General features: G+C 52.1%; 1 protein-coding gene across 7 annotated transcripts in view; it reads right to left on the bottom strand.

Annotated features, from left to right (window-relative positions):
• NADK (NAD kinase) overlaps positions 1-18,893 on the bottom strand; it is a 31,630-nt gene extending 12,737 nt beyond the window's left edge. For 2 of the 7 annotated variants that reach the window (XR_002732211.1, XM_023215124.1), the window contains exons 1-2: positions 18,656-18,893; positions 1,852-2,070 (exon numbers count right to left, since the gene is read on the bottom strand). Coding sequence is in view for 4 of the 7 variants with exons in the window: in XM_023215124.1 (XP_023070892.1) it covers positions 1,852-2,030 (179 nt within the window). In the remaining 3 variants the exon portion in view is untranslated. Of the gene's footprint in view, positions 1-915; positions 1,036-1,851; positions 2,071-17,064; positions 17,261-17,529; positions 17,652-18,124; positions 18,217-18,655 lie in introns of those variants that run through there. The other 5 variants (XM_023215126.2, XM_023215127.2, XM_023215125.2 and 2 more) reach the window with 5 other exon arrangements.
• Between the last annotated feature and the right edge of the window lie 5,825 nt (positions 18,894-24,718).

The following is a 24,718-nucleotide window of genomic DNA, read 5'->3' as shown; positions in this document are numbered from 1 at the left end:
AGCCTGTAATCCCAGCACTTTGGGAGGCCGAGACGGGCGGATCACGAGGTCAGGAGATCAAGACCATCCTGGCTAACACGGTGAAACCCCATCTCTACTAAAAACCACAAAAAACTAGCCGGGCGTGGTGGCGGGCGCCTGTAGTCCCAGCTACTCGGGAGGCTGAGGCAGGAGAATGGCGTGAACCCGGGAGGCGGAGCTTGCAGTGAGCTGAGATCCGGCCACTGCACTCCAGCCCCGGAGACAGAGCGAGACTCCATCTCAAAAAAAAAAAAAAAGAAGTACACTACAAAATAAGAACTTTACTTACTTAGGAAATTAAAAGATTATTGCGGAAAACAATGTTTCTCGAAGTGGGTGTTGGGATTTAATGTTTGCTTCCCAAGGACGGGCTGTGCTTGGGCGTATTCGCCATCTCCTCCCCTACCTCACCCTAAAGGTGCCTGTCACCCACTACGGAGGCGACCTCTGACCCAGGGCTGCTGTCATCAGGTTCAGAATGAAACAGAAATGGTGCGTTATGCCAAAGAACCCACAGGAAAAAAAAAAAAAGACCAAAGCAATTCTGTTCACGTAGTCACTGCGCTGGGTGGCCTGGAGGTACAGGACAACGACCCCACTGACAAGAGGCATCCGAGAAAAGCTGAGTGGTGACGCGGTGCCTGCGGGGCGAAGGCAGCCACCAGCCCTTGCAGCCTCCTGGCTCAGGCAGTGACTCTGTAGACAGAAAACGTGGGAGCAGCCTGTTTCCCCGTTGCTGCCACCAAGTGAGAGACGCTGCGGGCTCTCCCATCTCACTGAGTGAGACAGCGTGCTTTCTAAGACTCTTTCACCAAAAAGCCCCCCTCGCATTTGATAGGCATGATCCTTCTGTTAGGCAGCGCTGGCTCTAGCAAGCTTCCCCCTAAAACTCACCATATTTACTGTCACCAGAACCCAGAGCAACGTCCCCAGGCACCATCACAGCTGCACTTGCGCGGCCACCGTCATGTGAAGCCCGGGGCGCTGTTACTCAAGCAGCATTGTGCAAGGGTGAGCACTGTGGGCACTCTGGGCACAGGAGGGAGACGCTTGCCCAACATGTGAGAGGGCTGGGCCCGCCCAAGGCCACACTCACGACTCTGCCTCCGCCAGCCCTGCGTCACCGTGCACAGCCCTCCAGCCTTCGCCTCTCAAAACGAGCAGAGCCAAGAAGGATGTCCCCTCACACCCCAGTGACTTATGTGGAGCAAATGTTTCCAGGTTGGGCGCAGTGGCTCACATCTGTAATCCCAACACTTTGGGAGGCCGAGGCGGGCAGATCACCTGAGGTCAGGAGTTCAAGACCAGCCCGGCCAACATGGTGAAACCCTGTCTCTACAAAAACACAAAAATTAGCCAGGCGTGGTGGCAGGTACCTGTAATCCCAGCCACCCAGGAGGATGAGGCAGGAGAATCACTTGAACCCCGGAGGCGGAGGTTGCAGTGAGCCGAGATCGCTCCACTGCACTGCAGCCTGGGGGACAGAGCGAGACTCCGTCTCAAAAAGAAAAGTTTCCTCTCCAAGTTCGCTTCAGTCTAACATCAAGGGTCAGCATGGGTGCCAGTTAGATGGTTCTGTGCTGATACAGACAGACAAAGAAACACGGTGGCGCCCTGTGCCTGTGCTGGCATCTGTGAACGTGTGCCAGGCAGGTGTCCGCGGGCCAGGCTGCCCCATCAAGGGCACAGCTTCACCTGGGCAAGGACCCAGCCCCACCTTCCGGGTACATCGACACAGACTACTCAGGAGAATTCTTTGTAATCGTTTTAAGAAAGAACATTATGAAATCAGACGAGAAAAAAAAGAGGAACCGTCCTTCCTGGTTGTACCTGAACTCCTTGGTGCTCCCCAGGGCAGGCGAGGCAGACAGGCTGCGAGACTTGGCCCGGCCCCGGATGGGGTGGTTGTAACTCCAGGTCTCGTCGCCGTGGCAGGCCGAGCAGCAGTACGCAGCCGCGTCTGAGCTCAATTCCTTATTCATGGTCATTTTTTCTTGTTCCATTTCCATCGTCAGGAAATGAGAACTTCGGTCAGAAAAACACTGATGCCTTAATTTAATAAAATAAACAATGTAAATAAAGTAAAGAAATATGTATGAAACAATAATAACTTACACATACATATGTTCCATTTCATCAAGGGGAAAAAATGGCTGAAGTTCAATTTACCAAAGTACTTTGAAAATAGACTGTTTCCATCCCAAAGATATTTAAGAACTACTCCAGGTTTCTGGCTGGGCGCTGTGGCTCATGCCCATAATCCCAGCACTTTGGGAGATGGAGGCAGGCAGATCACCTGAGGCCAGGAGTTTGAAACCAGCATAGCCTGACCAATATGGTGAAAACCCATCTCTACTAAAAATACAAAAATTAGCTGAGCGCCTATAGTCCCAGCTACTCGGGAGACTGAGGCAGGACAATCGCTTGAACTCAGGAGGTGGAGGCTGCAGTGAGCCGAGATCTATCCAGCCTGGGTGACTACAGCGAAACCTCGTCTCAAACATTTTTTTGTAAAATAATATTAACAAAAACAATTGTTTCTTTTTTTTTTTGAGACGGAGTCTCGCTCTGTCACCCAGGCTGGAGTGCAGTGGCCGGATCTCAGCTCACTGCAAGCTCCGCCTCCCGGGTTCATGTCATTCTCCTGCCTCAGCCTCCCGAGTAGCTGGGACTACAGGCGCCCGCCACCTCGCCCGGCTAGTTTCTTTTTGTATTTTTTAGTAGAGACGGGGTTTCACCAGGATAGCCAGGATGGTCTCGATCTCCTGACCTCGTGATCCGCCCGTCTCGGCCTCCCAAAGTGCTGGGATTACAGGCTTGAGCCACCACGCCCAGCAACAATTGTTTTTAAAAAGAACAAAATAGAAAGTCACACTGTGTGGCCAGGTGTGGTGGCTCCTGCCTGTAAGCACAGCACTTTGGGAGGCTGGGGAGAGAGGGCCAGTTGAGGCCAGGGCTTGAAGACCACTCTGGACAACAGAACTCTTCTCTACCAAAAAACATGAGCCAGGCACGGCGACCCAGGAGAGACCCTGTCTCTAGAAAAGAAAGATGCCGGCCGGGCGCAGTGGCTCACGCCTGTTATCTCAGCACTTTGGGAGGCTGAGGCGGGCGGATCACCTGAGGTCGGGAGTTCGAGACCAGCCTGACCAACATGGAGAAACTCTGTCTCTACTAAAATTACAAAATTAGCCGGGCGTGGTTGCACATGCCTGTAATGCCGGCTACTTGGGAGGCTGAGGCAGGAGAACTGCTTGAACTCGGGAGGTAGAGGTTGTGGTGAGCTGAGATTGTGCCATTACACTCCAGCCTGGGCAACAAGAGTGAAAGAAACTCCGCCTCAAAAAAAAAAAAAAAAAAACTTTCTCGGAAACAATACAGCACATTAATAAGAGAGAGGAAGTGTACAGTTTCAAATACCCTAGTCCAGAAAAGCTGACAAAATGGAAACAGCAGATGTATTGTGAACTCCATGCCCTGCACTGGACATTCAGCACCAACGAAATATTTACCAAACTGACCAATATTAAGCCTCAAAGAAAACTAGTGAGGACAGAAAACCTCATCTTTTTCCTTCTTTCTTTCTTTTTTTGAGACAGGATCCCACCTCAGCCTCCCAAGTAGCTGGGGCTACAAGAGTACAGTACCACATCCACTAATTTTTCTTCCTTTGGTAGAGACAGGGTCTTGCTAATGTTGCCCAGGCTGGTCTTCAACTCCTGGCCTCAAGTGATCCTCCCGCCTCAGCCTCCTAACACAGTGCTAGGATTATAGGCATGAGCCACCATGCCTGGCCTAGAACCTCATCTCTTTTTTTGAGACAGAGTCTCACTCTGTCACCCACGCTGGAGTGCAATGGCATGATCACAGCTCACTGCAAGCTCTGCTTCCCCGGTTCAAGTGATTTTCCTATTGCAGCCTCCCTAGCAGCTGGGACTACAGGCATGTGCCACCACATCCAGCCAGTTTTTTTCTATTTTTAGTAGAGACGGGGTTCCACCATGTTGGCCAGGCTGGTCTAGAACTCTCGACCTCAAATGCTCTTCCCGCCTCAGACTCCCGTACAGGCGTAAGCAATCATGCCCAGGCTAGAACCTCATCTTCTGACCACAATACAATAAAACCAGGAAGAGATAAAAGTGGAAACAAAGAAAAGCCTCAACCACTTAGAAGTTTCTCAACTTTCTCTGAAGCAGCTCAGGGATCAGAGTGAAGATCGGACCCGACGCCTGGAACATTCAGAAGGTCCGAGCGACATGAACAGCAGCCAGGGTCGGTTCAGTCCCATCAAAGCTGGGTCACAACCCCTGGGAAGCCATGAACTGAGCACTCAATTCAATAACGCCAGAAACAGAATAAAACAAGCTTCAGAAGAACAGAAGAGGGGACATGCAGGGAAACAATAAAAAATCACTCAATAGAGGCTAAACACATAAAATAAAGCCAAACATACCTTCTCATTAAAGAAGATAAATCTTTTTTTTTTTTTTTTTTTGAGACGGAGTCTCGCTCTGTCGCCCAGGCTGGAGTGCAGTGGCACGATCTCAGCTCACTGCAAGCTCCGCCTCCCGGGTTCACACCATTCTCCTGCCTCAGCCTCCCGAGTAGCTGGGACTACAGGCGCCGCCACCTCGCCCGGCTAGTTTTTTTTTTTTGTATTTTTTAGTAGAGATGGGGTTTCACCGTGTTAGCCAGGATGGTCTCGATCTCCTGACCTCGTGATCTGCCCGTCTCGGCCTCCCAAAGTGCTGGGATTACAGGCTTGAGCCACCGTGCCCGGCCTAAGAAGATAAATCTTAATAAACTCAGGACAAGGTAGATTCTGGCATTAAAAAGGATAAATGTGGCATTATGGACTGAATGTATCCTCCCCTAATTTATTTGTTATTTTTATTTTGTAGAGACAGGGTCTCTCTGTGTTGCCCAGGCTGCTCTCAAACTCCTGGGCTCAGGTGATCCTCCTGCCTCGGCCTCCCAAAGTGCTTGGATTACAGGTGTGAACCACTGCACCCGGCAATGCCCCCAAATTCCTACACTGAAGCCCTAACTTCCAGTGTGGCTGAATATGGAGGTGGGCCTCTAAGAAAGGAGTTAAATGAGGTCAGCTGGGCGCGGTGGCTCACACCTGTAATCCTAACACTGTGGGAGACTGAGGCGGGCAGATCATATGAGGTCAGGAGTTCGAGACCAGCCTGACCAACATGGTGAAACTCCGTCTCTAAAAAATACAAAAATTAGGCCGGACGCGGTGGCTCAAGCCTGTAATCCCAGCACTTTGGGAGGCCGAGACGGGTGGATCACGAGGTCAGGAGATCGAGACCATCCTGGCTAACACGGTGAAACCCCGTCTCTAATAAAAAATAGAAAAAACTAGCCGGGTGAGGTGGCAGGCGCCTGTAGTCCCAGCTACTCGGGAGGCTGAGACAGGAGAATGGCGGGAACCCGGGAGGCGGAGCTTGCAGTGAGCTGAGATCTGGCCACTGCACTCCAGCCTGGGTGACAGAGCAAGACTCCGTCTCAAAGAAAAAAAAAAAAAAAAATACAAAAATTAGCTGGGAATGGTAGCAGATGCTGTAATCCCAGCTACTTGGGAGACTGAGGCATGAGAAATGCTTGAACCCAGGAGGCAGAGGTTGCAGTGAGCCGAGATCGTGCCATTGCACTCCAACCTGGGCCACAAGAGTGAAACTCCATCTCAAAAAAAAAAAAAAAAAGAAAAAATGAGGTCGTAAGTGTGGGGTCTGATCAGATAGAATCAGCATCATTGTAAGAAGAGACACCAGGCTAGGCATGGCGGCTCACTCCTGTAAATACCAGGGCTTTGGGAGGCTGAGGTAAGAGGATCACTTGAGGCCAGGAGTTCAGGAACAGCCTGGGCAACATAGCAAGATTCTGCTTCTACAAAAGAAAAAAAACAACAACAAAAAGAGCTGGACAGAGTGGTGCATGCCTGTAGTCCCAGGTACTTGGAGGCCAAGGCAAGAGGATCACTTGAGACCAGGAATTTGAGGTTGCAGTGAACTGGGATTGTGCTGCTGCACTCCAGCCTAGGCAGTAGAGACTCTGTCTCAAATATAAAACAAAACAAAAAGAAAACAAAACATCGGAAGAGTTCTCTCTGCAGCTCTCTTCCCACCCTTACTGGACACAAAAACAAAGCCAGAGAAGGTGCCATTACAGTGAGAAAGAGTCCTCACCATGAACCAAATTATCCGGGACCCCGACCTTGGACACTCGGCCTCCAAAGCTGTGAGAACAAACATTTCTTTGTTTCTGCGCCCCCTGCCCCATGCCTGTGGCACTTTGTTACAGTGGCCTAAATAAAACAACTAAAATATGTGAGATGATGGCAAGGTGGGCAGAAGGAAAGGTCAGGAACTATGGACAAGACTGTGGGCCCGATGCTAAGGTCAAAGTCAAGGGGTTCTCTGAATACCCAAAAAGCCGGTTATCACTCTGGCTGCATTTTACAATCACCTTAGAGTTTCTGACAAAACCAATTCCTATGTGCCCTCTAGGCTGAATGATGACAACCTGAAGGCACAGCCCAGGCACTGGCACTTTAAAGAGCTCCCTGGAGGATTCCAATGTTTAGCGAGAATTGACAGCACTGCTCCAGTGGGTCAGTATCTTCCCAGCTTAAGACATACCAGGCCGGGCGTGGTGGCTCACGCCTGTAATCCCAGCACTTTGGGAGGCCAAGGTGGGCGGATCACTTCAGGCCAGGAGTTCAAGACCAGCCTGGCCAACATGATGAAACCCTGTCTCTACTAAAAATACAGGCTGGGCCGGGCACAGTGGCTCACGCCTATAATCCCAGCACTTTGGGAGGCCGAGGCGGGCGGATCACGAGGTCAGGAGATCGAGACCATCCTGGCTGCACGGTGAAACCCTGTCTCTACTAAAAAAAAAATCAGCCAGGCGAGGTGGCGGCGCCTGTAGTCCTAGCTACTCAGGAGGCTGAGGCAGGAGAATGGCGTAAACCCGGGAGGCAGAGCTTGCAGTGAGCCAAGATCGCGCCACTGCACTCCCACCCTGGGTGAAAGAGCGAACTCCGTCTAAAAAAAAAAAAAAAATACAGGCTGGGTGCAGTGGTTCAAGCCAGTAATCCCAGCACTTTGGGAGGCCGAGGTGGGTGGATCACCTGAGGTCAGGTGTTTGTGATCAGCCTGGCTAACAAGGCGAAACCCTGTCTCTACTAAAAATACAAAAGTTAGCTGGGCACAGTGGCAGGTGCCTGTAAATCCCAGCTACTCGGGAGGCTAAGGCAGGAGAATTGCTTGAACCCAGGAGGCAGAAGTTGCAGTTAGCCATGATTGCACCAGCCTGGAGACAGAGCAAGACTTTGTCTCAAAAAAAGAAAAAAAAAAAATTAGCCGGGTGTAGTGGCGCGTGCCTGTAATTCCAGCTGCTGGACAGGGTGAGGCATAAGAATTCCTTGAAGTTGGGAGACGGAGGTTGCAGTGAGCTGAGATCGTGCCACTGCACTCTAGCCTGGGCGACAGAGCAAGACTCCATCTCAAATGGGAAAAAAAAAAAAAGAAAAAGAAAAAAAGACATACCAGTGTTTAGGTCGGGCGCGGTGGCTCACACCTGTAATCCCAGCACTTTGGGAGGCCGAGGTGGGCGGATCACAAGGTCAGGAGATCGAGACCATCCTAGCTAACACGGTGAAACTCTGTCCCTACTAAAAATACAAAAAATTAGCCGCAAGTGGTTGCAGGCGCCTGTAGTCCCAGCTACTTGGGAGGCGGAGGCAGGAGAATGGCGTGAACCCAGGAGGTGGAGCTTGCAGTTAGCTGAGACTGTGCCACTGCACTCCAGCCTGGGTGACAGCACGAGACTCTGTCTAAAAAAAAAAAAAAAAAAAAAAGACATACCAGTGTTTCATCCAAATACTTGAAAAATTCGGCCAGACATGGTGGTTCACACCTGTAATCCCAGCACTTTGGGAGGCCGAGGTGGGTGGATCATTTGAGGTCAGGAGATTGAGACCAGAAATACAAAAAAATGGCTGGGAATGGTAGCTCCTGCTGTAATCCCAGCACTCAAAAAAACAAAAACAAAAACAGAAACAAAAAAATTAGCCCGGAGTGGTGGTAGGCACCTTAATTCCAGCTGTGCAGGAGGCTGAGCTAAGAGAACAGGAGAATTGCTTGAACCCACGAGGCAGAGGGTGCAGTGAGCTGAGACTGCACCACTCACTCCAGCCTGGGTGACAGAGTGAGACTCTGCCTCAATAAAAAACAAAACAAAACAAAACAAAACAAAAAAACCTATGAAAAATTCAATGAAAACCAGAACCTACAAAAACACGTCTGGTATAATTACTCCTATTCAGGACTATACTAGAGGCCACAGCCAGTGCAATAACATAATAAAAAAATAAAAGGTACAGTGACAGAAAAGTTTGGCATACAATGTAGGTCTGTTAAACAAAGTAAGAAAAGGAACAAGTGAAGTTGTACTTGCAGATGACATGACATTTCTATGTAGAAAAACATAAATAAGTGAGTTTATTAGCAAGGTTTCAGGAGGCAATTTCAATACACAAAAATAAATTGTATTTCTATATACTAGCAACAGACAACAGGAAATTGAGACCATCCTGGCTAACACGGTGAAACTCTGTGTCTACTAAAAATACAAAAATTTAGCCAGGCTTGGTGGCGGGCGCCTGTAGTCCCAGTTACTTGGGAGACTGAGGCAGGAGAATGGCGTGAACCCAGGAGGCGGAGCTTGCAGCGAGCGGAGAACCCACAACTGCACCTCAGCCTGGACGACAGAGCAAGACTCTCTCTCAAAAAAAAAAAAAAAAAAACAACACTATAATTTATGGCCGGGTGCGGTGACTCACGCCTGTAATCCCAACACTTTGGGAGGCCAAGGTGGGTGGATCATATGAGGTCAGGAGTTTGTGATTACCCTGATCAACATGGTGAAACCTCATCTCTACTAAATATAAAAAATTAGGCCAGGTGCAGTGGCTCACGCCTGTAATCCCAGCACTTTGGGAGGCCGAGGCAGGCAGATCACGAGGTCAGGAGATCGAGACCATCCTGGCTAACACGGTGAAACCCCATCTCTACTAAAACCACAAAAAATTAGCCTGGCGTGGTGGCGGGCACCTGTGGTCCCAGCTACTTGGGAGGCTGAGGCAGGAGAATGGTGTGAACCCAGGAGGCAGAGCTTGCAGTGAGCTGAGATCGCGCCACTGCACTCCAGCCTGGGTGAGAGCGAGACTCCGTCTCAAAAAAAAAAAAAAAAAAAAAAAATTAGGTAGCCATGGTGGCACACACCTGTAATCCCAGCTATTTGGGAGGCTGAGGCAGGAGAATCAATTGAACCTGAGAGGTGGAGGTTGCAGTGAGCTGCGATTGCACTGCAGCCTTGGTAACAAGAGTGAAATTTCGTCTTTAAAAAATTAAATGATTTATAACATCATTAAAAATATAAAATATGTAGGGATATATTTGGCAAAAGACATGTAAGAACTGCATACTGAAAACCACAATATATTGCTGACAGAGATCAAAGGAAATCTAAATAAATGGAGACATACCATGTTCATGGATTGGAGGCCTCAATATTAAGATCTTAGTTCCCATCAAATTGATCTGCAAATGTTACCCAAACAGAACCATCAAAATCCAAGCAGGCTTTTCTAAAGGAAAGGACAAGCTGATCAAATTCACATAAAAATGTGAAGTATCTAGACCAGCGAAAAAAACTGAAGAACAAACATGGATGGCTAAGTTCATGACTTGTTGAAAAACTACGGGAACCCGACAGCGTGGTAGCGTCAAAACAGACATACACATCAAGGAAATAGGACAGCCAGCCCAGAGGCAGACGCCACAGACCCCCACACACATGCAGTCAATGGATTTTTGACGGGTGCTGAGGTGATTCAACATGGGGGAGGATAATCTTTTCACCCAACAGTTGTCAGCAACTGGACAGCCATGTCTAAAAGAACGAAGCCCAACCATTTCCTCATACTAAATACAAATATTAACTCAAAATGGATTATAGACCTAAATGTGAGGACTAAAACTACAAAACTTTTTAGAAGAAACCACTGGAATTTTTTTTCTTTTTCTTTTTTTTTGGAGACAGAGTCTCACACTATTGCCCGGGCTGGAGTGCAAAGGCATAATCTCGACTCAATGCAACCTCCGCCTCCTGGGTTCAGGTGATTCTCCAGCCTCAGCCTCCCGAGTAGCTGGGATCACAGGTGCCTGCCACCATGCCTGGCTTATGCTTTGTATTTTTCAGTAGAGACGGGGTTAACTCCTGACCCTGTGATCTGCCCACCTCGGCCTTCCAAAGTTCTGGGATTATAGGCGTGAGCCACCACGCCTGGCTTTTTTCTTTTCTTTTTTTTTTTTTTTGTGAGACAGGATCTCCCACTGTTGCCCAGGCTGGAGTGCAGTGATGTGATCTCAGCTCACTGCAGCCTCAACCTCCCAGGCTCAAGCAATCCTCTCACTTCAGCCTCCCAAGTAGCTGGGATTACAGGCATGCACCACCACACCTAGCTAATTTTTTTTGGGTGGAGATGGGGTCTAATTTTTTTTGTTTTTTTTTGGGTGGAGATGGGGGTCTCCTTATGTTGTACAGGCTGGTTTCGAACTCCTGGGCTCAAGTGATCCTCCCACCTTGGCCTTCCAAAGTGTTGGGATTACAGGCGTGAGCGACCGCACCCAGCTGGAAAAAGTCTTAGTGGTGTTTAAAATCTTTTATACTTAATGGAACATTGATCTTTGTTTTTTTTTTTTTTCTGTTTTAGGCAGGGTCTTACTCTGTCTCCAGGCTGGAGAACAGTGGTGCAATCACGGCTCACTGGAGCCTCTACCTACTGTGCTCAGACAATCCTCCCACTTCAGCCTCCTGAGTACCTGGGACTACAAGCATATGCCACCATGCCTAATTTTTGTATTTTTTTGTAGAGATGAAGTTTTGCCATGCTGCCCAGGCAGACCTCGAACTCCTGGGTTCAAGCAATCTCTCTGCCTCAGCATCCTAAAGTGCTTGGATTGTAGGCGTGAGCCACTGTGCCGAGCCAAAACACTGGTAAGAAAATGAAAATACAGCTGGGTGTGGTGGCTCATGCCTGTGATCCCAGCACTTTGGGAGGCCGAGGCAGGAGGATCGCTTGAGTTCCGGAGTTCAAGACCAGTTCTGGGTCTTGCTAGTGGTGGTGGTGATGTAATTAATTTCTGAGGTAACACTGCATAGAGCCACACACATGTACACACACGTGTAAAACTGGTGAAACCTGAATAAGGTCTGTAGTTCAGTCAGCAGTATTTCAATTCCCTGGTTTTAACACTGTACTATGGAGGTGTGTGGAGGTGTAAGATGTTAACACAAGCGCCAGCGCGGTGGCTCACGCCTGTAATTCCAGCACTTTGGGAGGCGGAGGCGGGCGGATCACCTGAGGGTGTGAGTTTGAGACCAGCCTGACCAACATGCAGAAACCCCATCTCTACTAAAAATACAAATTAGCCTGGCTTGGTGGCGGGCCCCTGTAATCCCAGCTACTTGGGAGGCCGAGGCAGGAGAATCGCTTGAACTTAGGAGGCGGAGGCTGCGGTGAGCCAAGATCACACCATTGTACTCCAGCCTGGGCAACAAGAGCCAAACTCCGTCTCAAAAAAAAACAAAAACAAAAAAAGATGTTAACAGAGAAGGAGCTGGTGAAGGGCACAGGTATCTCTCTGTACTATTTTTACAACTTCCTATGAATTAGTCTATGATTATTTCTTTTTTTCTTTTCTTCCCCCAGACAAAATCTCGCTCTTGTCCCCCAGGTTGGAGTGCAGTGGCGTGATCTCGGCTCACTGGCAACCTCCGCCTCCAGGGTTGAAGCACTTCTCCTGCCTCAGCCTCCCGTGTAGCTGGGATTACAGGCACCTGCCACCACACCTGGCTAATTTTTGTATTTTAAGTAGAGATGGGGTTTCATCACATTGGCCAGGCTGGTCTCGAACTCCCGACCTCAGGTGGTTCGCCCGCCTCGGCCTCCCAAAGTGCTGGGATTACAGACGTAAGCCACTGCACCCAGCAGATTTCAAAATAAACAGTTAATAAAGGTCAGGCACAGTGGCTCACATCTGTAATCCCAGCACTCTCAGAGGCCAAAGCAGGGGAATCACTTGAAGTCAGGAGTTGGAGACCAGCCTGGGCAACACACAGCAAGACCCCATATCTACAAAAACATTAATAAAAAATAAACCATTCAAAATTACAAAATGTTAAAAAAAAAAAAACATGTATTCTTATTACTGCTACATTACCTAGAAGCTCTACTTTGTGTGTGTTTGTGTGTGTGTGTGTGAGAGAGAGAGAGAGAGACTGACTGAGAGGCAGGGTCTTGCTCTGTCACCTAAGCTGGAGTGTAGTGGTGCAATTACAGCTTACTGCAGCCTCAATCTCCCAGGCTCAAGGGATCCTCCCACGTAGCTAAGACTACAGGCATGTGCCACTACGTCTGGCTAATTTTTAAAATTTTTGTAGAGACAGGGTCTTGTTACATTGAACGGGCTGATCTTGAACTCCTGGGCTCTGGTGACCCTCCTGCACTGACCTCCCAAAGCACTGGGATTACAGGCATAAGCCACTGCACCCAGCCGAGAAGCTCTGATCATATTTATTTGCGAAGATCAATTTGATGACTAAGCAGTAAGATAATTTATAAAATAATATTAAAACCAACTTTAAACAATTATCTTCACTTATGTATATGTGTGTGTATACACATACACACACACACACACATATATTTAATAGGCATCTCCAATACCATAACCAGTGTATTTTTTTTTTTTTTTTGAGATGGGGCTTCACTGATGTTGTCCAGGCTGGAGTGCAGCGGAGTGATCTCGGCTCACCGCAAACTCTGCTTCCCAGGTTCTCCTGCCTCAGCCTCCCGAGTAGCTGGGACTACAGGCGTGCGCCACCACTCCCAGCTAATTTCATATTTTTTAGTGGAGACCTGCCTCTTAATTCTTCAACATGGAGGGGTTTCTCCATGTTTGTCAGGCTGGTCTCAAACTCCTGACCTCAGATGATTCACCTGCCTTGGCCTCCCAAAGTGCTGGGATTACAGGCGTGAGCCACTGGGCCCAGCCACCAGTGAATTTTTTGACAACAGCGAATCAGGACTGACATTTAATTCGTTTGTTTGAGATGTTGTTTTAAAAGGACACATGATGCTAGCTGCACCACCAAAGTGCATTCAAATTCCTCACAGCATGAATCTAATTTTAAAAAACCTTTGTAGGGCGGCACGGTGGCTCACGACTGTGATCCCAGAACTTTGGGAGGCCAAGGAGGGCAGATTATGAGGTCAGGAGTTCAACAACACCCTGGCCAAGATGGTGAAACCCCGTCTCTACTAAAAATACAAAAAAATTAGCTGGGCGCGGTGGCAGGCACCTGTAATCCCAGCTACTCAGGAGGCTGAGGCAGGAGAATCGCTTGAACTCAGGTGGCAGAGGTTGCGTGATCAGTGCCGAGATCATGCCACTGCCCTCCAGCCTGGGTGACAGAGTGAGATCCCACCTCAGAAAAGAAAAAACAAAAAACAAAACAACCTCTGTATTAGGAAGTTTTATTAGAAAACAGTACTAGAGCACAATAACGAAATATTCATAACGAACTTATACAAAGTGGCAAGGAAAACATTAAGATGCCAATAAATAAATGTGCAAAGAACATGAACAAAAGTCACACACACACAAATACAAACATAATACACATGAGTTCGTTCTCATGTAAGAACTCAATATTTGTTGAAACACTAAATGGAAAAGGAAAATTTATTTAGTAACAGAAATGCGGAAACACTCAACCTCAGTTAACCCTGAGTTGGAAAAAACTTACTGCCCACTAAATTACCCATCTCATCTCCCCCCAGTAAACAATGCCCAGTGCCGGCATGCACACTGGCAGTATATAAATTGAGAAACACCTTCTGGAAAGTGCTACAGCCATGTGACCACAGGGCTTGACCCTGTGACCTCATTAAACCTAAGCAGATTACAGGTCTGAAGGGCTTTCTTTTTTTTTTTTTTTTTTTTTTTTTTGAGGCGGAGTCTCGCTCTGTCACCCCGACTGGAGTGCAGTCTCAGTTCACTGCAAGCTCCGCCTCCCGGGTTCACGCCATTCTCCTGCCTCAGCCTCCCGAGTAGCTGGGACTACAGGCGCCCGCCACCTCGCCCGGCTAGTTTTTGTATTTTTAGTAGAGACGGGGTTTCACCGTGTTAGCCAGGATGGTCTCGATCTCCTGACCTCGTGATCCACCCGTCTCGGCCTCCCAAAGTGCTGGGATTACAGGCTTGAGCCACCGCGCCCGGCAGGGGGCTTTCTTTAGATGTGGCTCCACCTACTTAGGAGCTAAAGAAAACAGGGGTCAGTGCAGTTCCGAATGGTGAGGCCAGGCACCACCCCACCTCTCCAGTTGCACAAAGTTTGCGTGGCATCCTCACATCCCACCTGGCTCTATTTCGCCTTTTCTCTGAACACTTTTCACCATCTGTCTGAAGAGCACACATTTTATTCACTCCCCATTCCCATGCCTGAACCTTTCCAATTGTGGGCCAGGAAAGACTGCAAATGATAAGCCACCAGTACAGAGAGCAGAAATGAAATCCTGGGGTTACGAGCTAAAGCATTACTGATACCCACTTGTCCAGAACAGCTGAAGCCGGGCAGTGACTGTCAACAGGTATATATGGACTAGAAAGTGGAGCTGCTGGAGAAGGCCCTGCACCTTCCTGCCATGACACGGCCTCCCGACAGGTGCTGGGCTTGTGTGCTCAACGCTCCCTCTTGCTGCCATCCTAACACACCTGCAGACTGGAGGTAATCCAGATGCAGGGCCGTCAACTCCCACAAACACCCACCTGCCTCTTAATTCTCCAAGTGAGACCTACATTTCCTCAAGTGGGAAGCTCAATAAAATGAACTATTGTTTTCTGTTTCATCACGAGTGCCACTTTCCCCCTATTTGTTCACCGCCTCCACTCCACAAGAACTGCTCTTGACTTGGCCAACTTTCTGGGACACCCTCACTATGAGCATTTATGAATCAAACAGGATTTTGTGCTAGCCTGGAAATCTAACTGCTTACAGCAGTTGTTTCAGGAAGAAAATGCTGTTTTGGAACCAAACAGCAGGCTGCCAACTGACTCAAGCAACATAAACCCAACTCTGAATTCAAAGAAAACAAACAAAAAGACTGGTCAGAGTGAGGCCGGGCACAAGTGAGGCCGGGCGCGGTGGCTCACACCTGTAATCCCGGCACTTTGGGAGGCCGAGGTGGGCGGATCATGAGGTCAGGAATTCCAGACCAGCCTGGCCAACACAGTGAAATCCCGTCTCTACTAAAAATACAAAAATCAGCTGGGCGTGGTGGTGCGCGCCTATAATCCTAGCTACTTGGGAGTCTGAGGCAGCAGAATCGCTTGAACCCGGGAGGTGGAGGCTGCAGTGAGCCGAGATTGTGCCACTGCACTCCAGCCTGGGTGACAGAGCGAGACTCCATTAAAAAAAAAAAAATACACAAAACTACTGTTCAAAGTGGCTCACCTCTGTAAGATCAGCACTTTGGGAAGTGGAGGCAGGAGGATATCTTGAGGCCAGGAGTTTGAGACCAGCCTGGACAACACAGTGAGACTCTCTCTCTACAAAAATTTTATAAATCAGCTAGGTGTGGTGGTGCAGGCCTGTAATCCCAGCTACTCAGGAGGCTGAGGTGGGAGGATCAGTTGAGCCCAGGAATTTGAGGTTACAGTGAGCTATAATCACACCACTATAAACACGCCTGGGGACACAGTGAGGTCCTAACACACACACACATATACACACAGAAACACCTCGAGGGAACACCTCCAAATGAGGAAGCTATTTTGTTGGGTACTGCAGTGGCACCTGTGATTCCTCAAGTAGCTTGAAACCAGCGTGCTAACGCCATGAAGTGGCTGCAAAAGTCCCAGTGAAGCCACTGCTGAGAACAAACAGGCTATACACAGAAGTTCCAAGAGGGCAAGAAATTTCCAGAGGCTTGGGAGGACAATGTTCAGGGGAATATCAGTACTTGAAGGGAATTATCTAACAAGATGTTAAAGTAACTTACTTCTTAGACCAGATGACATAAGAAGGGGAAAAATAAAACTTATTAAGGCAAACATGTCAGTTTCAGGCCAACTAAGGCGGTCAGAGAGACATGGAACACAGGAAGAGTTTTGAAATGTATTCCCATCAAGCGCCAAGAATAATGAACTTTTGAATGTAAAACTTAGTGTGTTCCAAAACAAGAAAGGAAAAATAACTTGTTACTCAGAATTGCTTCGGGAGGAGGAATGGGAGGGCTGGCGTGGTCCTTGGCCTGGGAAGGAAAGCTCCACCAGGCCTTGGGAGCTGGGCACACCCTGTTCCCACAATTAAGAAAGAAAACGATGACCTAGAGCTCAAGGCCGGTGCTGACATCTGGGCTACTGGACGGCAGCCGCCTGTAGGAACATCACCATAGACTGCTGGAATTTTCTGGCAAGTACTGGGCACTAAATCAAAGATGTGTTTATTTAGAGAATCCCATGCCACTACTGCTGTATAGAACCCTTTATTCCTACTTTCCCACTAGGTTTGGGCCCCTCTAAGCTTTCACGAGTCAAAGACCCCTCCTGCTTGCTGAAACCACTCACGGAAGGCCGGACACCGAGGGCCTGGCCGCCCACGCAGCGGCGACCGACGAGCGCGGTCCGGGCTGGACGGCCCCACCTTCTCCGCCCGGGAGAGCCAGGCCGGACAGCGGCCTCCCTCAGACCCGTGCCCAAGGCCGAGCCTCGCCCTGGGCCGTGCTGGCGCCCCGTTCGGGACGGAGCGGCGGCCCGGCAGCGCTTCCACGGCGTCCTCCGCAGGCCAGATGGGCAGGGCCGACCCGGTGTCTCCCGCCCGGCCGCGCGCTCCCGGGCAGCGATGACCCCAGGCGGCGGGCGACCCCAGGCGGACGGCGGGCCGGGGCTGCTCACTCACCGTTCGCTGCCGCGGGCGCCTGCGGGGGCGTCTACATGCCGGACCGAACCTGCAGGCCCCGCCGCCCCGCCGCCGCCGGCCGTCGCTACCTGGCCCTCGGCGCCGCGGCCGCCCGTTGCCCCATGGCCGCCCGGACCCCGGCGCCGGCGCCGCCGAGCAGCAACGCGCCGCGCCCGCCCAGTGCGCAGGCGCACCCTCCACGCACGCGCCCTGCCGCGCCGCCGCTCACGTGGGCCGTCCGGCGGGTCCGCCCGGTCCCACTCGCGCCGGGACACCCCGCGCGGGCGGGAGGCGGCGGACGTGGCGGGGAAGGGGCGGGCGGTGGGGAGGAGGGGCGGACCGCGGTGGAGAGCGGGGGCCCGGGAGTGGGGGCGGGCAGCGGGGACAGAGGCGGGCGTCCGCGGCTCGGGTAGGCAGGGGTCGGCGCCCCGAGGAGGGCGGCCCCCGGCTCCCGTCCCCACTCACCTGCCGCGACCGGAGGGCGCCTCCCGGTTCGCCCGCCACGTCCACGCCTAGGCTCCCCCGACCTTCTGACCCCAGCCCTTGGCCGGCGTCCCGCCCCCACTCGCCGCCACCGCGGGCGGGACTTCCCGGACCACGTGGGCCGGCTCAGGGGAGCGCAGGTGCCCCGCGAGAGCCGGCCCCGCCCGCCGCTGATACCCTAATTACCGGGCTGTGACACGGTGTGGACCGAGCCGGATTTGGGCACCGAATCTTGGAGCAGCTGCGGCAGCGCTGCGCTCCCTCGGGGCTGTCCGTCGAGGCGGGAAGGGCGGCCCTGCGCCCGGGGGAATCGCGCTTGGCCTCACGCCCACCTCTAGCGGCCAGGTGCGCCTTGCACGCCCGCCAACGGCCTCGGGTCTACGCCTGGGATCCCAAGGTTGGCAGCGGAGGGAGGCCCTGGTGGCCCGGGGCTCCTCGAGGGGGACCGGGAAGTGGCGGTTTTCGCACCCCACAGGCTGGAGGACCCGGGGAGTTGGGGGAGGCGGCTGAAGCCACAGGAGCGAACTTTGAATTGTTTGTTGGAACTGCGGGCCCCACCCAGCCCGCACTTGCTGACCTGGTGGCTGCTCATCGGCGCCTTCAGGCCTCAGATATCCCAACAGTGTGCCGTGTGCCCAGTTCTCAGCTCTCGAGTCACTGTCAGGTAAACTGGCAATACACGACCAGCTGCTCTAACCTGCTGGCGCCCAGGTGCCAGACATTGTTTTGTTTTTCTGAGATAGGGTCACATTCCGTCCCCCAGGCCGGAGTCCAGTGGGGCTCACGGCTCACTGCAGCCTTGACCTCCCAGGTGCAAGCGATCCTCCCACCTCAGCTTCCCTAGTAGTTGGGACTACAGGTAGGTCCCGCCACACTCGGCCTTTTTTTTTTTGGTAGATGGGAGGTTTTTGCCATTTTGCCGAGGCTGGGTCTCAAACTTCACCTGCCTCCGCCTCCCAAAGTACTAGGATCATGGGCCTAAGCCACTGCACCTGGCCCAGCCATTGTTTTCTGAGGTTCAGTCCCTGTTTATATTCCTATGTGGATCACCTGACCCAGGGTCCGTTTGGACTTGAATCCTCTGCAGCCCTTCCCCACACCCGCATACCTGCTCTCTGGTCAGGACTCCTGGGACCTGAATCCAGAGACCCGAAACACGGCCTGGCCGAGTCTTCCTGGAAAACACAGCTCTTCTGTCCAGTACCACAGTGAAGTACAGGGCACCAAGGGCGACTGGAAAGGGAAGCAAGGATCATGGGAACTTGGGGGATTTCTTAAGCTCTGTAACTTCTCCCCGGGTTATTTTGCAAACCCAACTGTTTTGAAGTGACCGCCAGCCACACCCACAGAAGCGGCCTTGAGCTGCCCAGTTCTTTTTCTTTAGGGCGAGAGAGGGGCGGATAAGATCATTAACATAATAATGCTTGAGCTGAGTTTTTGGATATGATCATTAGCATAATAATGCTTGATCTAGATGGTACACACAAGCCAGGCACTGAGCCAAGCCTCAGTAGAATCTTCTAGAGTAGAGGCAGTCACCCGTTTCCGCAGAGGCATCCAGTGACTGTCGTGGGCCCCAGGCCACACAGCAGGTGCCCTTCACGTGTCCCACTATGTAGGCGCTCCAGCAGCTGCCCCGTCTGTGGCATGGAAACCCTTTGTCTACCCTGGGCCTGGGCACTGCCTGCAGGAGAGCTTCCCCATTTCAGAGATGAGAAAACAAAACCAGGGCTGTGGTTTCCTTCAGCTGACAGGTTGTGTGATTTCTCAGGGCAGGCCCCAGATATGACCCTGAAGATTCAGGGGCCAAGACCTCACACCCACACCTGACCCCAGGCCTGACCGGCAATAACTAAGGCCAAAGCTGGGAAGGGCTGCTTAGGGCACCCGGAATATTGCTAGAGGCAGTTTTGCTTGGGCTGAGATCAAAGGGAAGGGATGTCCCAGCATCAGGAACAGAAGGGTCCAAGGCTGTCATGGGGGCTGGGGCAGGAGTAGAGGGTCCCTACCAGATGGTGCTCAGGAGGAGGGTCTGCCTCCAAGGGATTCAGGGTCAGGAAAGGTCCCCTCCTGCCTGATCAGGCCCCGGGGATGGGGCAGCAGTGGGTGGCATCCCCTGCCCTGCCCTTCCTCAGCCCCAGAGCTGCCATTGCTCAAGGTGGCTGGTGGACTCTTCACATCATTTTGCGTTGCTTTTTGTATTCTTTAAGGATGGCTCCCATGTTGTTTACTTCAGAACCCCCAAAACCTGGACCCATCCTCTTCTGGGGGCCAGCAGGGATGGGATGGGTAGAGGGAGGAGGAATGGAGGCCATGGGGGTGGAGCACGATGGGGTGCACTGGGGTACAGGTCACTCCTGGGGAGGCTGAGGAGGGAGGGAAGTTGACTTCAGGTGGCCTGGCTCCAGTGAACCGGGTGAACGAAGTCTGCCCAGAATCCACAAGGGGAAGTGGCCGGGAGCCTGGGGAAAGGGTGGCTGGGAGGGACTGAGGCTCCCAGTGAAGGACGTCGGTGTCGCAGGCTATCTTGTCATCTCGTCCAGCCTCCAGCCAGCACCTGGCACAGGCCCTGCCCAGGCTGAGAGCCAGGACAGGGGCATCTGTAGGGGCCAGTGTCTGGATCTGCTCACATGATAGTCTCCTGTTTGACCTGGTTTGGGGCGAGGGGCGACCTCTCTCCCAGGACGCCAGCCATGTGCCAGGCACACTGAGGACTCAACAGTGGAAACAGAAGTCCATCAGGTGTTCACCTTCTAGTGGGGCAGACGGACTAGAAGCAGAATTGGTGGGGGGAGGCAGGGGTTGGGGTACAGCAGGGACAAGTGTTTCTCAGGAAGAGGCAGCAGCAAGACCCATGGCCCTGAGGTGGTGAGAGCCCAGGGTGGGCAGGGATCATCAACAGTAACCACCTGGCATGACTAGGACTCTGACCTCACAAGATCCTTACCAAGCAGCTTGGTACTTTTTTTTTTTTTTTTTTATGAGATGAAGTCTCACTCTGTAGCTCAGGCTGAAGTGCACTGGTGTGATCTCAGCTCACTGCAAGTTCCGCCTCCTGGGTTCAAGCGATTCTCCTGCCACAGGCTCCAGAGTAGCTGGAGTTAACAGGCGCATGCCACTGAACCCAGCTCATTTTTTGTATTTTTAGTAGACAGGGTTTCACCATGTTGGCCAGGCTGGTCTTGAACTCCTGATCTCAGGTAATCCGCCCACCTCGGCCTCCCAAAGTGCTGGGATTACAGGCGTGAGCCACCGCACCCAGCCACAGCCTGGTACATTTATTGTCCACATTTTTCATGCGGGAGCTAGAGGCACAGAGAGGCCAAGTAATTTGCTCAAGGTCATCCAGCCAGGAAAGGGCGGGGAGGGGACAGGGCGAGGCCAGAGAGTAATGGGAGGGGCAGGGGCGGTCTTTCCCGGGTGCCCTCGGTCCGGGGCCCGCCCTTCTATTGGCCCCAGTCACTCAGGCTCCCAGGACCGGCCGGGGGCGGGCGCCGCGCCAGGACGCTTTAGTGTCTCCGTTTTGCGTGGGCAGAGCGCGCCCCCGCGCATCCTGCTGGAGGACCAGCCTCTGCTAGGTGCGTGACACGCAGGGGACAGAACGGAAACCTTGTCCTGCTCAAGTGTGGACGTGCATGCCATGTGCTAGAGTAAAATTGAGGTGGGGGGAGGCTCCATCCCTAGGACATGGAGCACAGGGGCGGCCCCGCGCCGTGTGGTCAAAGGAGGGCCGAGGCCCTGCAGGAACAGTCCAAACCAGAGCGAGCTGCAGTCACTCCACTGCCTGTGTCCACCTGCGACAGGTGTGCCCGCACACGCGGGGCGGAGCCAGGTGACCTGGACACGGGAAGTTTGAAAATGCAGTTCCTCAGCCGGTGTGGAATCATTCTACTCTTTCCACAGTGCCTTAGCCAGTGCGGCCGTCCAAGTGCACGTTGTTGGCGCCCGTTTTCATTTCCTGTTTTGCTAAGTGGGGCAGTGGCCTCCGTGCCTGCCAAGGGACAGGCAGGCTGCCCCAGGGAGGGGTCTCCCCTCAGCTCTGGCTCTTCCAGGCCAAAGCCAAGGGGAAGGGGCACCAGAGGGTCCCAGGTCCCACATGCCAGCTCTGTCAGTCAGCTGGACGCCAGGCTACCACACAGAAGCCAACAGGAATTCCCAAAAGGAAGCAGTGCAGTCAGGGGTGTGGCAGCCCTGCTGAGATGCTCGGCCTTTATTTATTCTGTGCAGGAACCAAGATAGGCCACTGCAGGCTGGCACCCTGCCTCCCAGCTGCTGGAGCCCCTCCCTGCCAGAAACTGCCCGCTGGGGAAGAGCCTCAGGTACTCTCTGGCATTTAATTTTTAATTCTTTTTTCCTTTTCACGCCTCCAAGACAAGTTCAACTCTCTAGCATTTTAAATGGGGCTTCTGTAAGACAGCTGGCAGGGTTAGGGCTTGTGAAGAACTTGCTTGTCTATGAAGAACTGATTTATTTCAGGGAGAAGTGGGGGATGAGGATGAAGCCAGGCAAACCCACCCCGTTCAGCCTGCCAATCACACCCACTTCAGCAGCCTAAAACAGCACCAGGTCACCCCACCAGGGAGACAGTGCCATATTGTCACTTGCAGCGGTGGCAGATGGGTACCCTTGGTTGCATCAGAAACACACCAGCACCCTGCCTGGAGCAACAAAGGCGGCTGGGCCCTGCTCCACGAATCCCAAGTGCCCTCTGGGAGCCTCTCCACCCAGGGACTGCCAGCCTAGAGGACGGTCTGCTGGGCTCTCTGGTGCCCAGCAGAGGGGGCCTGCAGGTACTTTCTGCTGAGAGCCTTCTTCACTTACTAGGAAAGAGCTCGGCTGGGTGCGGTGGCGCAGCCGTAGTCCCAGCTACTTGGGAGGCTGAGGCAGGAGAATGGTGTGAACCCTGGAGGCGGAGCTTGCAATGAGCTGAGATGGCGCCACTGCACTCCAGCCTGGACCACAGAGCGAGACTCCACCTCAAAAAAAAAAAGTTCCAGTTGCTGGAGCCACAGGAATTACAAAGTTACCTTTTTAAAATTTTTTTTGAGATGGAGTCTTGCTGTTACCTGCCCAGGCTGGAGTGCAGTGGCGCTATCTTGGCTCACTGCAAACTCCACCTACCCGGGTTCATGCCATTCTCCTGCCTCAGCCTCTGGAGTAACTGGGACTACAGGCACCCACCACCACGCTTGGCTAAATTTTTGTATTTTTAGTAGAGACGGGGTTTCACCACGTTAGCCAGGATGGTCTCGATCTCCTGAACTCATGATCCTGCCGCCTCTGCCTCCCAAAGTGCTGGGATTACAGGAGTGAGCCACTGCGCCCGGCCCAAAGTTACCTTTTTATAACCTTACCAATTATTTAAGATTTTATCTTTTTTTTTTCCTTTGAGACGCATTCTCCCTCTGTCACCCAGGCTGGAGCACAGTGGTGGGATCTCGGCTCACTGCAACCTCCACCTCCCAAGTTCAAGCGATTTTCCTGCGTCAGCCTCCTGAGGTAGCTGGGACTACAGGTGCATGCCACCACGCCCAGCTAATTTTTTGTATTTTCAGTAGACGGGGGTTTCACTGTTTGGTCAGGCTGGTCTTGAACTCCTGACCTCGTGATCTGCCCACCTCAGTCTCCCAAAGTGCTGGGATTACAGGCATGGGCAACCACGTCCAGTTTTTTTTTTTTTTTTTTTTTCCAGACGGAGTCTCGCTCTGTTGCCCAGGCTGGAGTGTAGTGGCCGGATCTCAGCTCACTGCAAGCTCCGCCTCCTGGGTTCACGCCATTCTCCTGCCTCAGCCTCTGGAGTAGCTGGGACTACAGGCGCCTACCACCTCGCCCAGCTAGTTTTTTTGTATTTTTTAGTAGAGACGGGGTTTCACCGTGTTCGCCAGGATGGTCTCGATCTCCTGACCTCGTGATCCGCCCGTCTCGGCCTCCCAAAGTGCTGGGATTACAGGCTTAAGCCACCGCGCCCGGCCTTTTTTTTTTTTTTTAAGAAAAGAAAATAGTGATAAGGTTTTGCCACATTGCCCAGGCTGGTCCTGAACTGCTGACCTCAAGCGATCTGCCCGCCTCAGCCTCCCAAAGTGCTGTGATTACAGGCGAGAGCCACCACACACAAAGACTTTTTTTTTTTTTCCAGACGTAATTTTGCTTTTGTTGCCCAGGCTGGCGTGCAATGGTGTGATCTCGGCTCACCGCAACATCTGCCTCCTGGGTTCAAGTGATTCTCCTGCCTCAGCCTCCCAAGGAGCTGGGATTATAGGCATGTGCCACCAAGCCCAGCTAATTTTGTATTGCCTATTTAAGATTTCAAAAAATCACCAGTTTGGAAAGCAGGGAAGTGAATGGTTCCAGAGCCTAGGAGCGGCTATTTGGGACACACGCAGCCATGGTATTCCACTCTACCGTGGTCAGTGCTCATACTTTCTTACGAGATGCAGTTTTTATTCAGACCAAGAGGAACACTTGGTTCAGTCCCAAGGAAAGCTAGTCTCTGGAGTAACATCCTCAGACATTCTAAGGGAGGGAAACGGCGGAGGAGAAAGGCAACGCAGCCTTGGCCGGGCGCGGTGGCTCAAGCCTGTAATCCCAGCACTTTGGGAGGCCGAGACGGGCGGATCACGAGGTCAGGAGTTCGAGACCATCCTGGCTAACATGGTGAAACCCCGTCTCTACTAAAAAATACAAAAAAAAGCTAGCCAGGCGAGGTGGCGGGCGCCTATAGTCCCAGCTACTCGGGAGGCTCAGGCAGGAGAATGGCGTAAACCCGTGAGGCGGAGCTTGCAGTGAGCTGAGATCCAGCCACTGCACTCCAGCCCTGGCGACAGAGCGAGACTCTGTCTCAAAAACAAAACAAAACAAAACAAAAAAACAAAAAAAAAGGCAACGCAGCCGCCTGTGAAGATTCCCACTGTGCCATGGGCAAGGCCTATGCATGGGGAGGGGTCTGGGGGATGGCAGGTGGACCTCCCTGCTCTGCTGGCCTGTGAGGTGGAGCTTCCCAGGAAACCCTCCGAGGAGCCAATGCGCCACTCATGGATTCTGTGACGTGCTGGTGGCCAAGGCACTGCCCGGGATGACCACATCCGTCAGACCTCACAGCAGCAGGGGCAGCCTAGGGAGGTGGGCGTGTCGTAAACTGAAAATGGACCCGTAAATAATCACCACACCAAAG

This window comes from Piliocolobus tephrosceles, chromosome 1 (assembly GCF_002776525.5).
Source record: "Piliocolobus tephrosceles isolate RC106 chromosome 1, ASM277652v3, whole genome shotgun sequence".
Taxonomy (NCBI): domain Eukaryota; kingdom Metazoa; phylum Chordata; class Mammalia; order Primates; family Cercopithecidae; genus Piliocolobus; species Piliocolobus tephrosceles.
Note: the sequence above shows the minus strand (reverse complement) of the source record. Positions and strands in the feature narration are given on the sequence as shown.